The sequence below is a fragment of the Delphinus delphis genome, chromosome 14 (genome assembly GCF_949987515.2).
Source record: "Delphinus delphis chromosome 14, mDelDel1.2, whole genome shotgun sequence".
Lineage (NCBI taxonomy): Eukaryota > Metazoa > Chordata > Mammalia > Artiodactyla > Delphinidae > Delphinus > Delphinus delphis.
The window spans coordinates 1,953,024-1,968,633 of NC_082696.1; the positions used below are offsets into that span (position 1 = coordinate 1,953,024).

At 50.6% G+C, this 15,610-nt stretch overlaps 1 protein-coding gene across 12 annotated transcripts in view; it reads right to left on the bottom strand.

The window, feature by feature from the left end:
• Window positions 1-15,610, bottom strand: part of AFDN (afadin, adherens junction formation factor) — a 138,756-nt gene that overhangs the window by 28,110 nt on the left and 95,036 nt on the right. For all 12 annotated transcript variants that reach the window (XM_060029640.1, XM_060029638.1, XM_060029645.1 and 9 more), the window contains 3 exons: window positions 14,296-14,494; window positions 10,474-10,577; window positions 8,368-8,454 (listed from right to left, as the gene is read on the bottom strand). In XM_060029640.1, the coding sequence (XP_059885623.1) occupies window positions 8,368-8,454; window positions 10,474-10,577; window positions 14,296-14,494 (390 nt within the window). The remainder of the gene's footprint in view (window positions 1-8,367; window positions 8,455-10,473; window positions 10,578-14,295; window positions 14,495-15,610) is intronic.

Genomic DNA, 15,610 nt, shown 5'->3' on the forward strand with positions numbered 1-15,610 from the left:
AGGAAGAAACGAGAGGTCATGATTATTAGAGACCTCAATTCAGAAGACCACGAGCATCTAAAAGCTCTACTGAAGGTTCGTCATAAAAACTGACTTTAGTTAGAAGTCATCAACAAAGCACCATGATAAAAGATGATCTTTTAAAAAGACTCTTGGGGGTAGGGAGATACATAAGTAATATTCGAAGACAGGGGTCCCCAACAGCCGGGCCGCACAGCAGGAGGTGAGCTGCGGGCGAGCGAGGGAAGCTTCATAATCCGCTCCGGATCCCCCCATTGCTCTGATCCACCCCCACCGCTCACATCACCGCCTGGGCCACCCCCCCAGTCCGTGGAAAAACTGTCTGCCACGAAATCGGTCCCTGGTGCCAAAAAGGTTGGGGACCGCTGCTCTAACAGGTATCCAAACTTTGGTTGGCATTTGAATCTTCCAAATGTGGTCTCAACCTCGCACTATTTACCTAGTGAATATTCCTTACTTAACAGAGCACTCTGCCTACACGTCTGTCAGCGTGTCCCTTTCTGCAGACTGCCTGTCTCTATGGGGAGGCCCTTCCCTCTTTCCAGGCTGGATCTCTCCCATCTCTCCTTATCTGAATCTTATCTGTACTTCGTGGGTAGCTCATGACTATAAACTGGCCATAAAAATCTGTAAATGCAACTGCTGTAAAGATAAATTACAGTTCCACCGGTAACTACTTTAGAAAAACAAAATCAAAGATGAATATACCACCTGGAGATGAAAGAACTCTAAGGAATTTCTTACACTCTCTCTCTCTCCCTCTCTCTCTCTATAAAATCGCCATGGACAGTTACTTTCCACCCAAAGACCGCAATCTTTGAGCAACGCTGAGGTGATCCAAGGCCTCACTCTGGCCAGAGCAGCCCTGGCTGGAACGGCCCCCGTGACTGGGGAGACGGGGAGCTGGTGAGCTGTGTGGGTCCCTACCCACTACCATCTGTACTGGGAACAGGTCAGCTCTTGGAAAAGACGTAATCGTTCCTTAACATTACAGAGCGCTCTGCCTCCCACCCCATCTCATCTGAATAAAAATAAAAACGTTATAGACTATGATAAAAAAATGAATAAAGCAAAATTTATTAATTCCAGAAATATTAAACCACTTATGTCTCATTTCTACACAATAATGCACACACTAGCCCAGTAAGACTGAACTTTAAAAAAACTTACTCGACATATTCTATTAAGTTCCTCTTTTATTTACATACGCCCAAAATTAAAATTCATTTTACGGTAATTCTACTTTTCTAATTAAGAAATGAAAACGGAGTCCACAAGTTATACCTTTTTGCTGCTACGTATCAAGGCATCACATCTGTCATTAGAAGAACATAAAGATGAGGGGCCTAAGCACTGACCAAAAGCCAACAAGAGGAATATACGCAGAGAGCTTTCCAGACGCTCGCTGGTGAAGGCACGTTAGGCGTGTCTGGCGCGGCAGCCACGAGGTCCAGGGGCTGCTGGGCGCTGGGATGCGGCTCGTCCAGACCGAAATGTGTAGCTCAGTGCAAAGCGCCCCAACTTCAAAGACTGAGTGCGCAGAAGAAGAATCTAAACTGTCTCACTAACGACCGACACGGCTACACGTTGAAATCATAACTACATAAAAGAAGACACACTATTAAAGTTAATTCCAGATTCTTTTATTTTTTTACATGTAGCTAATAGAAGATTCTGAATTACCTACACGGCCCACGTATTCTATTTCTATTGGACATCACTGCTCTAAAACTATAAGCTTTTCATGGCATATCTATGTTACTAGTAACCAAAGATACTAGCAATAATCTATAATTATGCAGATAACTGTGTAAAAACAAGGTCTAACTGCAACACAATATATACGCTAACATTACACACCCTGATTTCCAACGATGAGAAGAGAACCACAGTATAATAAGTAAACATATAAAGTATTTTAAGAATTACTTGACTAAAGTTGCCTAAACCGGCATTTGAAAAGATATTATTGTATTTTTGGTCCATGTTATTTGTAAAATTAAAATGAACAGAATAAGCATAACCATTTGGAACTACCCATTCCTCACCTGACAAATCAAATTCCTTTTTAAAAACTGCCTTCTGGGAAGCAGTGATGTGTTCCAAAGGCATCAGGAATTACGGATTTCACTAGACACAACTTTGGAATTAAATATTAAAAGTCCATTTAAAAAAATCAAAACCACACTTTCCCTTCCAGAGGCACTGATGAGGGTAACACGCAGTACAGCACTCGAGCTGTTTGGCATTTGTGGCCTTTAACGTATGGGGACCACACACACTAGCCAGGGGCACAAAAGAAGGCAGAGGGCTAGATCCTCAGTCCTGAAAAAAGCAGTTAAAGTGAAATAACAAAGGTCACTCCTGTGTGGTCTCAGTATTTAACCTTAAAGTGCATCCTGGAGCTGTTTCCTTTCCCTTAAAAGGGAGAGAAGGAGGCTTGAGGAGAAGGAGTCTGAGGGGAGGAGGAGAGAAGGAAAGGGCAGAGGTTGAAGGGGGTGAAGCAACACCACACCTGGAATTTACCTGCAGAATAGGTACACGAGAGAACGGCGGTCAGCTGACAAAAATGATGCCCAAACAGAACGACAGACAGCAGAAGCCGCACTGCGCTTTCCCCAGAACTAAAGAAACACGCACCTGTCAGTCAGCTGCCTGATGTATCCGATGAGAACCGGCTACAAGTTTAGAAAAGGCTGCTCCTAAATATCTTGTTTGCTCTAAATCTTCTAAGGCACCTTGGGAAAGACTGAAGCACAGGTGCTCTCACCTCCCGCTCAGAGAGACTCAATCAGAAGGAACCCCGCTTCAAACATTCCAGCTGCCACGTCTGAGTGAGTGTGGGAGTGTGATATGAGTTACAGCATAAAAACATCATTAAAACACAATCCCCCGCCCCGCCGAAAAAAAAAAAAAAGGCAGCAGCAGGAGGAAGACAGACTGGCCAGCCACAGCGGCATGGGTTCAGCCTATTGTTCCCGGCGTGGAAACAGCCTGCACCCTCGCGAAAGGCTTTCAAACAATCAGTGGGCTGGGCTGACCTGAGAGCCAGGAGTATTTAAAACTCATCAGGCAGATTCAGTACAATGCTCTGCCCACCCGCCCCTTCCTCAGTGTTCGGAGCTGCTTTAGTTCTAGGCAGACAAGAGTTCTGATTCATAAACTACTAAAATTCAGACTAGAGTTTTTAAAACATTGTCAGGCTCTCTCTTTTTGGTAGCCATTACCTTAGTTCTGAAACAATCAGTTTTCAAACTCATACCTGAGACACTCTCCACCCTAGCAGCCTGGACGGCACTGGCGTGGTAAGTGCCCTTTCTGCCAGAGACGCACGCTCCAGGGTCAGCTCTGCCCATCTTCTACCGTTTGCATAAAGCACAAACAAACAACACTGTGTCATCTATCTTTTCACTCTCCGTAAAGTAAAGGAAGCAAACCGCACTGATTCTGAACTGGGCCCTACAGATGGGCTGCAGGAGGCCTTGGAGCCCAGAAGCGTGGGCGCACGACCCAGGGTGCAAGGAGCGTTCTCCAGGGCGCGAGGAGGGTTCTCCAGGGCGAAGGGGCAGCTTCCCCAGGAGCCTCAGAGCGTCTGTGGCTCAAGAGTGAGACAAGGAAGGTGACCCGTCGGTTCCTGCACGGCTCACGCAGGTGCCCCGGGGCTGTCTGGGCCTCGCCAGACTGGGCTGCTCCACAGCCAATCCCTCCACCCGGGGACCCTGCAAATACCGTCGTTCTCTACGGGTACCAACCACCACGTGAAAAGAGGGCTCTGCTTTACAGGGTTAACGTGACTCTTCCGATTACATTATTTTAATACTGTAATTGAATTCAGTTATTTCAGTGGACCCAAGAAGTTTGCACGTAGGCCACTACTGTAAATGTATAGGTAAAACATTGTTCTTTTATATAATTTACTATTAGGACAGAAATAGAAAACATTGTTTCCAAATTCATAAGCCAACAGCCATGCAGGGCACTCGGTCGTTTCGCACAACTTAACGGAAAGTTATTCCTGGCATGTCCACGGGAGAAATTGCAGTCACCTGGTACTTTGGAATTGATCTTAAAAGGGAACTGAGAATTTCCCAACTCATTTCTTTGACTAGGTCTTTCCCACCTGGTCCCAATAAGGTCACTAAGGAACACAAGGGTGAAGGTCTCAAATTCCTTAAAGGACTAAACTGTAGTTCACACTCGCTTTGTAAGCGGTGAAAAGGCAGTATGATCAATAAACAGTGCTTTTAGCCTCTCCTTTTTAAGGCACAGGAATTTTATTTTGTGTTTTAAGCTAAGATTTAAAACCTTGAAAACGGTATATAGTCAAAGCACAAACTAAGATTCAATTAACCATTCATTTTTAAATAAAATAGTAAAATACCCTAAGTACCTTTCAAATTGTCACTTTTATGCTCACTTTTAGAAAAACCAGGTTTTGGAGAAAGCCTGCAGTAAAAAGCACCTAAAGTGGCCCAGAAGAAGTTGCACTGTGGAGATTCCTGCATGTCCTGGGCAAATTCTACAGCAGCAGCTTCCACTGTTTCAAGCAACTTTCACTATACTACAACCGGCAGGAGTAGATTAATGGTTTTTCTTGTATAAAAAGTACACAGAAGCCTTAGAGCTTCACGAACCTCAGGAATCCATAGTGCTCAGCTACAGAGCAGTAAACATCTGGGTGTGTAATCACGAGCTCCCTTACACGGCTGCTGCACGGGCGAGTGAACCCCGGACAGGTTGAAGCACGTTACCCTGGAGGGAAAGCAGCCTCTAAAGAGAACATCCGCGTCCACCACGGCCCCGAAGAGACTCACCGCAGACTCTGCTCTCCCGACAACAGAGAGCCACATTTTGGCCTCTCGGGCGCACCAGCTTCTCCAGCTGAAACACAACTGTCTACTTCCCCCGGTGGCAACAGTGGCACACAGCTGGCCTCTCAGGGCTCGCCGCCACGAAGCTGAGCTGGACGCCACAACCCGGACGGCACTGAGCAACCGCAGCCAGGCCGATGCAACACTCGGACTCTTACGTAACCGGGCAGGCTCAGAGTTTCATTTACTTTGTACTTTATTAAACTTTAAAAAGAGCTAGAAAAATAAAAAGGAGGGAACGGTTGCTATTTAAAAAATCCAAATTAAACAGGAAGCACCGTGCCGGCCCTCAGCTGAGTGAGAAGTAGCGCCCCAAACGTCCCCAAAGCAGGGTTTCACAGAGTGGACAGCGCACGACGGTTCCAAGGCATCTGGATCCCATAAAACAGCCGCAGCCTGGAAGGGGCGTCGGCGGGCTGACATCAGAACCCTGCCCAGGCTCACGGCCACGAGGCCACATGCTAATTAGGAAGAAGTAAAGAAGAACGGAGCCGAACACAAAGGCCGCAGGAGCTCGCGGAAAAGACCAAATCACACAGACGCAAGCAAGGGTGACGGGGGTAAAATTCAACACGGCGGCCGCGGGCTCTTCTGTGCTTAACAAGAACAAGATGACAGGTGACGGCACTGTGTGATCCTCAGGGACCAGCTGGAAACGCTCACAGGCTCCTCTCCCCGAGACTCAACGTGCGGGCACACTGAGCGTGTGGCGGGAAGCGCTCTGCTCCGGGCGCCCACCACGGAGGACGCAGAGCCCTGCGAGCACCCCGGCTGCCCGCGCTTGCCGCACGGCCTTGGACTCTCCCGAGGCCACCTGCGCTGTCATGAGGGCCGGCACAGCCCTAGCCGGGCATCAGGCACAGAGCGCCGTTTCAGCAACGTGGGCCCATCACAGGACTTGTTCACTCCTGCTCAACATTCCTTTGTGAGCACCAGAGAGACTACAGCTCTGCTGGAGAAAAAGCCATGGAGTCCACAGGTGAACTGCTGGAGTCGTGTCTCATTGTAAGAACAGACATTGACACACTTTTTCATGCCTGAAAACGGCACGCCATCTGGTTACTAGAGCTTGCTCTTACCCCCTTAGAGCACCCTATGCCTCTGACCCTCCCTCCGAGTTCCACACTCGGGTATCCGGCAATGCATGCGATAACGTGCTCGCTTGCCCAGCTCAACAGGCATCCACCCAGCTCTCAAATCTAACACGCTCAAAACTGAGCTCTCGATTCTCTCCCTGCCAAAACGTGCTCCTTTTCAGGAGCTCCACCTTCAGTAAACACGCCCACACGCCCAGCTGCTGAAGACAGACCCGGGATACACTGATATTTCTCTCTTCCACTCACTACACACACCCCGTTCAACAGCCAAGGTGAAAGCTGCCATTCAACGAATACACATCAGCGCCCAAGATGCACCGGAAGCTGGCAGCCCTGCAGCAGCGGACACGCCGGAGCCCGGCAGGCGCACCGGAAGCTGGCAGCCCTGCAGCGGCGGACGCGCCGGGGCCCAGCTGCCTGCAGGGGTGTCTGTCCCAGCGACGCCACACTGGTCCACAAGTAAACGTGCTGCCGCGGCTGCCCGGCCTCTGTCTCCGCCGCCACCTCCTTCCCCCGCTGAGCGGACACTCCTCCCACTTGCAAAACCAGGCGTAGCTCCCTCACTAGCCCCTGGCTGCACTTCTGAGCCCCCCGGACCACGCTCTCCAAGGCAGGAGGAATAAACTCTCAGGACTGCACTCTGACACCACCACGTCTTACGTGAGCCCTTCAGTGGCTACTCCCTCTAAAGCCTGAACTGCAGCAAGCCCGCGGGCTTCTTGGAATCAGCGTCCTGGGGACCCGGCCACTCGCCTCACTGACCACTGCCCTGCACGCTTTCCCGCTGTGACTACACGCCCGCGGAGCGGAGCGTCTGCCCGCCTGGGCCCCACGGGGGCCTGCAGACCCTGCTGCCCGGCGTCCGGCCTCGCCTGCTCTCGGGCCGCCTCCAAGGGCTCCCCTTGCCTCCGCGCGCTGGCTCCGGGGCCGCAAAGCCTGTGCCCGCCCCTCCGCCAGGTTTCACGGCTCACCCTCCGAGGTCCAGCGCACGAGGCATCTCCTCGGGGGCCTTCGCTGACCCCGACTCCGCGCTGGCAGGGAGAGGGCTTCCTGCGGCTGCTCTTCACCGACCCTGGCCACGCACCTGGCGCGGCGGAGCCCTGGGGCTAGCGCCCTTCGCTCCTGCCTCTCGCCGGCAACCGCAGGCACGGGGACAAGGCTGGACGGCGACTCCCAGCCTGGCTCCTTGTCCTAGCTGCCCACGGACACCTGGCAGCCGGGCGAGGCCAGAGGCCGGCCAGGGGGGGTTTGGGGGGCGCTCAAGCGGTGCCTCACTGTTCGCTACACTCAGGACTCGGGCCAGAGGGAAGGGCCCAGAGACACTTAAGTAGATCCTACTTAAACCTACAGAAGACAGGTAGCTTTGTACTGAAAGAGATCAGGAGAATTTCAAATCTCAAGTAAGACACGTATCTGAAATAAGATTTTTATATACATATATACATGTAAAAATCAGAAAATGCGGACGTTACATTTTTCCTGTATACTGGAGTATGGTGGGGTAATTTTTATCCTAATAACTTTTTTCCCGCCCTGAAAATGGGCATTTGACTCGCTGAGCAAAGAGGAGAACAGTCTGCGGCCTGTAACTTCCCGCTCACATCCCCCAGCGTTCTGAGCTGTGGGCCCACCTGATCACGACAGGCGGGAAACATGGCCCACGAGCGGGACCGCATTGGAAGGGGTGAGCGTGAGTCCTGGCCTGCGAGGCTCTGGCCTGGCTCCTTGGCCTCCTTGGGTGAGCCCAGGTGATGCTGTGCCCCAGACCACACCTGCCTTCCACGTGCTAATGCAGAGGCTCAGCTCCTCTGGCTGCTTCAGTCCCGGCGCTGTGCTGCCTCCTGCACACCAAGGCCCTACAATCTCGGTTGCACCATGTCCCGTCTTCCTTCCAAACCCTTTCGTTTCTCTGAGAAACAGAACACCCCACCTGTCAACGGAGAGTCTTCAAAATGAGCGAAGGCCCTCTTTCCCCTCCGCTCTCCCCAGACAGGGCCGTGCCGTGCGGTGCTCCCTTGCTGCAGTGCCCGTGTGGCGTGTGCACGCGGCTCGCGGCCTCTAGGACCCCTGCTGCCAGGAGCTGCAGCCAGCGGGGGGCCAGGGACCCGGGGGCCCGCTGCACACGGACACGGGAGCAGGGTGTCGGGTCCCTCCCGCCCTGGCTCCCCGGGAGCACCACCTGCCCAGCTTGGGGAGCTCACACCCTGGCCCGTCTGCGGAGTAGTCACCCCGGGAACGCAGCGAGCCCGGGGCTCCATTCCCACGCCTTCGCCCCCTCCCAGACGCAGAACTGGACGCGCAGCTCGGCCCCGACAGCTGCTGGTCCAAGGCCTCAAGAATGAAGGCTGGCAGCCCGGCCACCACCTGTGCCGTCCTACCTTTGCTGCGACAATGCTGAGGCCCATCCCGTTCTGCTTTTTGAGGGTCACCGTGATTACTTCCGGTTCTTTCCTCAGAGGCTGAGCCTAAGAGATGGAAACAGAACTTTACCACAGGCCTGAAACGCAAGGACCGCCACTCGGTCACTCGTTTTCTCTCCGGTAGTGGGGAGAGGAAACCAACGGAGAGTGGAAAAGGAAACGGTAAAAATCAACGAACACAGATACTCCTCCTGGAGTGACCTGGAAAAGTAAATACCAATAGTCTTGACTCCAGAGCCTTAAAGATGAATCATCACAGATGCTATTTAAATGTTATCTAAAGAACTTAATTTATAAAATAAAACTAACCTTGCATTACTATCACATGAGAAAAACCTGATCATAAAATTAAATTTTTACTTTATTATCTTTCAGCGCCAATTACTAGGTGTTTTTTAAAAAAGAAATTTACACTTACTTTACACTGTCTATGGGGAGGACTGCAAAAACAGTGACGACAAAGATGATCTCACATCTCTGTCTCTTAAGAAAATTCAACAGCAAAAATACAGCAGCCACAGGCTTCAGACAGTGGGACCCAAAGTTCTGCATGATTCTGTGAAGCCCGTGGCTGGGGAATAAGTTACCGACCAATGAGACAGGCCAGTTTTTGAACAGATCCACCAACACATGAGCAAGTAAAATTAGCCACTGAAGTTCCATGTCCTGTACATGTCCTACCGCACGTGAAAGAGCCAACAAAAGTAAAGAAGAGACTCCCAGGGCCCACACTGACAGAATTCAATCAGTTAAACACGTAAGTATGCAGGCACGTGGCCAAGAAGTGGTGACTGTACACATGGCTTGTTAATTCAGAACCAAAGTCTGGATGATAATATTTTAAGGGAAATAAATAAGATTAGGTGACAAAGCTTTTTAAAATGTCAAGACCTGAAATCTTCTCAGGGATCCACGAATAAACTAGAAAGTTGAAAAGAATCAGTGATTCCATCTAAGGCACTTGTTTTTCTATGACGTCTGGGAATTAGAAATTGCTGCTGCTGTTACTTGCTATGAGCTAACAACAGCTAGTAAAGAGTATTAGCGGCACATTCACTGTATCGGTACTTAAATGTGATCTACTTGGTGTAACAGCAATCACCAACTAATTCAGTTTTTGGAGATGCTCAAATCTAAAGTTTGCTACTAAGCAAAAATAATGACTTTGAATTTAATATACAAAACACATCACACTGTTCACCTTACATTCAGTGTTGTCACCTTACATACTCTGGTTTTCTTAGAAATCAGGTAAGTACTAGGCACAATGTTTCGAGTAAGGAATAAGTTAGGACACCACAAGGAAGTTTCTAAAGCTTCAGTAGACTTGTGGCTGTTTTGCATAGATGAGAATCCCTGAAGCTTGGCCCGGGCACACTGGTGTCAGGGCCAGGGGACTGACTGCCACGTCCGTCGCACGTAGCACACGGACCCTGCCCACAGTCACCTGCCCAACGTGTGGTCACTCTGCTTGGCTCCCCTGAACCCTTACGTGGCTTAAGAGGCAATTACATTTAAGGTAACGTTTAAGGTAAATGGAATGGAACAAAAGAGTTCTAAAAGGAAAAATTTCATTTGTTTGTGTTTTTCCTGGAATGACTTGCTAGTGTACGTAGCATATGACAACTCTGGTCTGGCACCACTTTCTAAGACAAGGAAAAGCACCCTTTCTTGTTTAAATCTCTGTGGGAAGCAAGGCAGAATTCTCCCTAAAATCTATGAGGCTAGTGAATGCCGGGATGACCGCTCTTTCAGAAAGATACAAAATATTAGTAAATGATTTGGCACACATTTAAGACAAGGCAGAACTGACTAGAAAAAACAAAATACTTTTACCAAAGAAAACTTTTCTAATAAAACCCATTGAGACTACCATATTAATATATATTTTAAATAGGTATTATGGTTGATGTAACTGTGGGTATAAGTATGCCTTATTTTTAAAAGTACCATTTGTTTATAGACAAAACTATACAGACATGGCCTGAAAATAAAGAAAATATTTTCAAATCGTAAGGCACCCGCTTCTTTTCCTTGTCCGTCTGTCATTGTCACGATACTTGCCAGTTCCGTGTTCTCCCGCGTAAGGTGACTCTCATAATCTGCACCTTCAAAATATATCGTCCACGTGCCTGGCGAGCGCGGGTGAGGAATTAACCTGCAAAATCCTGCGGAGAAAACAGGCAAACTGTTAAGAATGCAAAGCACACGTCGGACCCATAATCTTCAACAAGGGAAGCAACCGAAAGCAGCAACTGCATGACGCCTAATGACATTTATTTTCCTGAATTACTTTTACTCTCTCTGAAAACGGCATCATCAGACATTTAAAACTGCGTATTTGCTTCGGTCCAATGGAATTTCAGCACCAAGCAGAGAAGTGAAATTGGTCTCCCCTCTTCTTTATTCCAAAGACTTTTTCTCTTACATCGATGAAAAATTACAGAAGTGCACGGAAATTGCTTCCTTGCAGACTGGCCTGCTCTGCTCAACTAAGAGCTCCTCAGTCACGCTGAGAATCTCTAACACAGGAAAGGAAAGAGGGGCCAGAGAACGGCACCAGCACAGACGTCTGCGCACAGGCTCACGCGCTGGGGCAAACGATTGATTCCACTCGTGTAGCAATTCTGGGGTAGGACTGGCCTCCTTCTCATCACTCTTTGCCCACATTTTCTGACAAGTCACACTCACTTAAATTTCTTCCAAACGAAAATTTAGAATCATTTTATACTGTTTTAAAGAATATCTCTGATATGTTCATCAGGGACAAATGACATCTTTACAACACTAAGCCTACGTCATTCCTCATTTGTCAGATCTTACAGAGTTTCTCAGAGATTTCGTGACAAAGTCAGACCACGCAGGCCCTGCACAATTCTTCTTTTCTCCAAAGTGGTCTTATTAGCAGCAGCTCACAATTACGAAGAGCACACTGCTTGCCAGACACGCCCTGGTCCCCACGACCTGGGTGCTGGGGGGGTGGGGGTGGGGGGGCTGTTATCTTTGGACAGTTATGAGGTTGTTTGTGGCAGAGGGAAAAGAAGACATCACAAATATACTCAATTAAAATACGGGCACAAATTATTTTTACTTAGTTTTAGTCCTTTTTTTCCAAAAAAAAATCACTGTTTCAATCCAGTTTCATTGAAATATTACTACAATTTACTTCTCTTTCCCATGCTTTAGGGAATCATAATTCTCACGGTTTTGAAACGTCAACAGTTGTAATTTTCTAATTTTTTAAACATCAGGTTTGCATGTCTGGACCCTATGCACACAGACAGTTTACTTTCTCAGCATCAGGAACGCACCTCAGGTCAGGCGTGAGTCTGTGCTGGTTTTATAGCTTCTCTCATAGACTCGTATCACACGAAAAAGCCAAAGGAACACACACTGAGAGCACACAGCAGTTCTTTCTTTGGCTTACAAAAAAACTGAGCATGAAGAATTAAAACCGCTGACGTCATAGAAGAAACACCCAGTTCTCTGTAAGTCTTATTTAAAAGCGGCTTTGTCCTTGGCTACATTATCATCTAAGATGTACGAAAAGAGCGTGGGGCCGCCTAGACTGTGAGGAAATACACGTACGCCCCACAACGAATCATTCGGGAAAGCCTAAGGGGAAATCACGGAAAAAATGGCATCGTGCAGTCAGGATGGCGCTGCCCCCGGGCTGGCCAAGCCCCTCTCCGCAGTACCTACTGTGGAGCCGGCAGCTGGGTACCCAGCACGCCTAGCACGTCCCACGGGGGCTGGTGAGTCAGCCTCCGCAGGCTTATTCACAAGGCCCTGAAGAGCAGCTCTGCCGGCACGTGGCCCCGAAGGCCCTCTGCCCGGCACTGAGCAGGCGGAGAGCAGGGACGACCGCCAGCCCGTCCTGCTGGACGCACACAGACAGCTCACACACTGGCACCAAGTGTCACCGAAGACGGGGAGAACCACGGAGGGGACATGGACGCACAGCACACGGTCCAGTACTGGGAACACGGCTCGTGTGCTTGCAGGTAGGGGGCCAGGACTGGCAGGAGATGGTGCCACGCCCAACTGCAGGCGACGGGGACGTTCAGAGCAGGAGAGCAGGAACCAGCCTGGCGGTGAAGGTGCAGGGCTGCTGCGTGAGTGTCAGGGAGCCCACGGGAGCAGGGAGGACACCCCAAAGCAGCCCCAGAGCGGCTGCCCTGGCCACCACTTCCCTACCAGGCCCCCGCTCAGGCCACTGTGGCTCAGGGACTCCCGCTGCCCGACTGAAGCTCTCTCAGACGTGCCTGCAGCCCGCACCCCCCCCTTCCGCCCCGCTTGTCCCAGAGTCAGGGCTGAACTGAGGGCTCTGCCAGCCCACCGCTGCCCCCGCCCCTTCATCCTGCACACACACCGATGCTTTAAGAACCACATCCCACCCTGCCTGTGCTTCTCCCAGGACCGCACCAAGAGCTCAGTCAGCGCTCCGGGGAGGGTTACAGACACGTCTGCCAGCTGCTGTACAAACACATTTCGTTACAAGCAGCAGCCTTTATAAAATGAATTTTTTAAAACGATCAAAACCTTTGAAGATGTAAAGACCTATTGTGGTGACTGGAACATTCACTGAAGTTAAAAGTCACACTAAGTTTATATATTTATATATCTACGGACCTTAATTTAAGCAAAAAAAAAATAATAGAAAAGTTAACTCCTAAATTTTGCTTCTCTTCTGCTACTCATCTGAGCTCCACATTACGCAAAAGCAGCAGACGAGAAGTGAAATCCGGTCTAATTTAAAAGCTCGTGGCTCAGGTGTAACTGTGGTAGGCAGACCTCATTTTATCGCACTTTGCAAAGGCTGTTTCCCACAGATGGGAAGGTCTGTGGCAGCCCTGCACCAGGCAAGGCTGTCGACGCCACTTTCCCCACAGCATCTGCTCACTTCAGGTCTGCGTGTCACATTCTGGGAATTCTTGCACTCTTTCAAGCTTTTCCATTATTATCGTGTGTGTCACGGTGGCCTGTGATCGATCTGTGACGACTCAGACTTGCTGAGGCTTGGACGGTGACCAGCATTTCTCAGCGATAAGGTACTTTTTTATCGAAGGCCCGTCCATTGCTTTTCAGACGTACTACTTCTGCACGCCTAACAGACGGATTACAGCACGGTGTGAACATAACCTCCGCACACGTGCTGGGAACCAGAGCTCCACGCGCCTTGCTTTCCTGCGGCGTCCTCTTCATCGCCGTGGCCTGGAACCAGACCCACGGCGCCTCCGAGGTGGGCCTGTGTCTTCCTCGGAACACATCGACAAGAGGGTGGACAGAGGGCACAGAGTAAAAGCGGGAAGCGAGCTGCGCTGTGCCAGTGCATCGGCACACACGCGCGTGCGAGCTTGGCATCGTGACGTGCACGGGCTCGCCCCGTGCCACAGTGCCAGGGGCTCCACACTCAGCCACCTGCTCGATCCTCAAGACAGCCCCGTGGGGTGGCACCGTCGACACGCCCACTGCACGGGGGAGGTCAAAGGCGACAGTGGGGTCAGAGCTCCGGCCGTCTGGTTCTAACGCTGGTGCTGTTCTTGCCTGCTCTGCTCTGGGGGCACCAACACTTACGGTTCGCGCTAACGGGGCAGATGGAGCTCCCAGGCTCTCACAGAACCCAGGAGGGAGGGGCAGCCAAGGTCCCTCCTGCTGTAACCTGACACCAGGCAAGCTCGCGGGTAGCCGGGGCAACACCCAGGACCCCATGGTCTGCAGGCCTCTGAGCCCACGTCCCCACGGGACGCTCCCTTCCAAGCCGCTGGAGCCCCAGCTTTTCCAGCACACAGGGCGCACACAACGCGGGTGGGTTGACACACAGGAGCGCAAGGCTCGCCTGCATGCGGGCCAGCTCGGATGCCAGGTGTGGGCACCGCCACCCACCTCTCTGGCACAAAGGGTCCAGAAACTCCTGTAAGCCGTTTGGGATGTTTCTGACAACGTCGCAGGAGTAGCCGTCCTCGGGCAGAAGGAACGGCAGCTGCAGGTCGGGGTCCTCCTCCAGCTGCACCTCCCGCCCGTCACTGCGTGCCAGCTCGTCGGCTGTGTTCTCCGCCACAGCCACCACATGCTCCATCAGGTCCTGGTTGGAAAACAGACACAGAGCTAAGGACACGCTCGGTGACGGGCGCAGCTGACCAGCAGCTGTCAGAAAAACGTCTAAGCACGCGTAGCGTGGCTACATACACACGCGCAGGGAGAGTGAAGTCTATCGACAATTCAAATCAGTCTGTAAAGCAATAAAACACTAGTACAGCACACACTCTTAATATGTCAGCTTCCATATTAATTATTAATTTCCAAAGACCTGTAGTTTCAAACAGAAAGAAATTCTTCGACCACAAGAAAACGGTCTTTTTCCCTTCTCAAAAATAGTTTTTTCCTTGCACAATTTTTTAACATCCATTTGCTAATAACCTTATTTTTATACTTGACGACATCGGAAAAATCTCACACAATGTTAAATGTAAAAAAAATCAGGACAAAAATATCTATTCCCGGCTTACGCAGGTTATTGCCTTATTATGGGTTTATGGGTGATTCTTGTTTAAAAACTTTCCGTTAGTGAGATAACGTACACACAGGACAGTTCACAACTCCTAACTGTACAGCTGAGCACACGAACGCTCCGCCCCCACCAACCAGCCCGCTCGGGGGACCGAACCACACCCACTGCGAAGCTGCCCTCACTGCCCTGCCCTCCGCCCCGAAGTCTCGGCCACCCAGGCTTCTAAGCCGCGTCCTCCTGTGCCCCCGAGCCCGTGCAAAGGGAAGCCCAGCGTGTAGAGCGGGTGCGTGACTTCCTGCGTTGCTGTGCAGCCGCGCCAGGCTCCTCTACCGGACTGCGACACGGTCTATTTGGGGACAGGTAGTAGCTTCCAGGTTGGGGCGATTCTGTACCTGTCTTCTGTAGGCATAACCCCACACTGGAGATCAAGCCATCCATCCAATTAGGTTACTTCTCTGCCGAATTCTCAGGGCACATGCAGCATTCCTCTCTATAGAGAGCCAGCTGCAGCACGTACTGTTTCCTGTGCTTCTCACCCTCTGTCCCTTCTAGGAGGCATCCCAAAATAGCAGACTCTGTTCTGGACAAGAACCTGGGTTTTACCAGGCAGACACCTCTGCACAGGTTGGGGAGCCCCTGCGGCTATTGCTGCGTGAACACAAGGATGGCACTCGGGGTCTCGGGTCACAG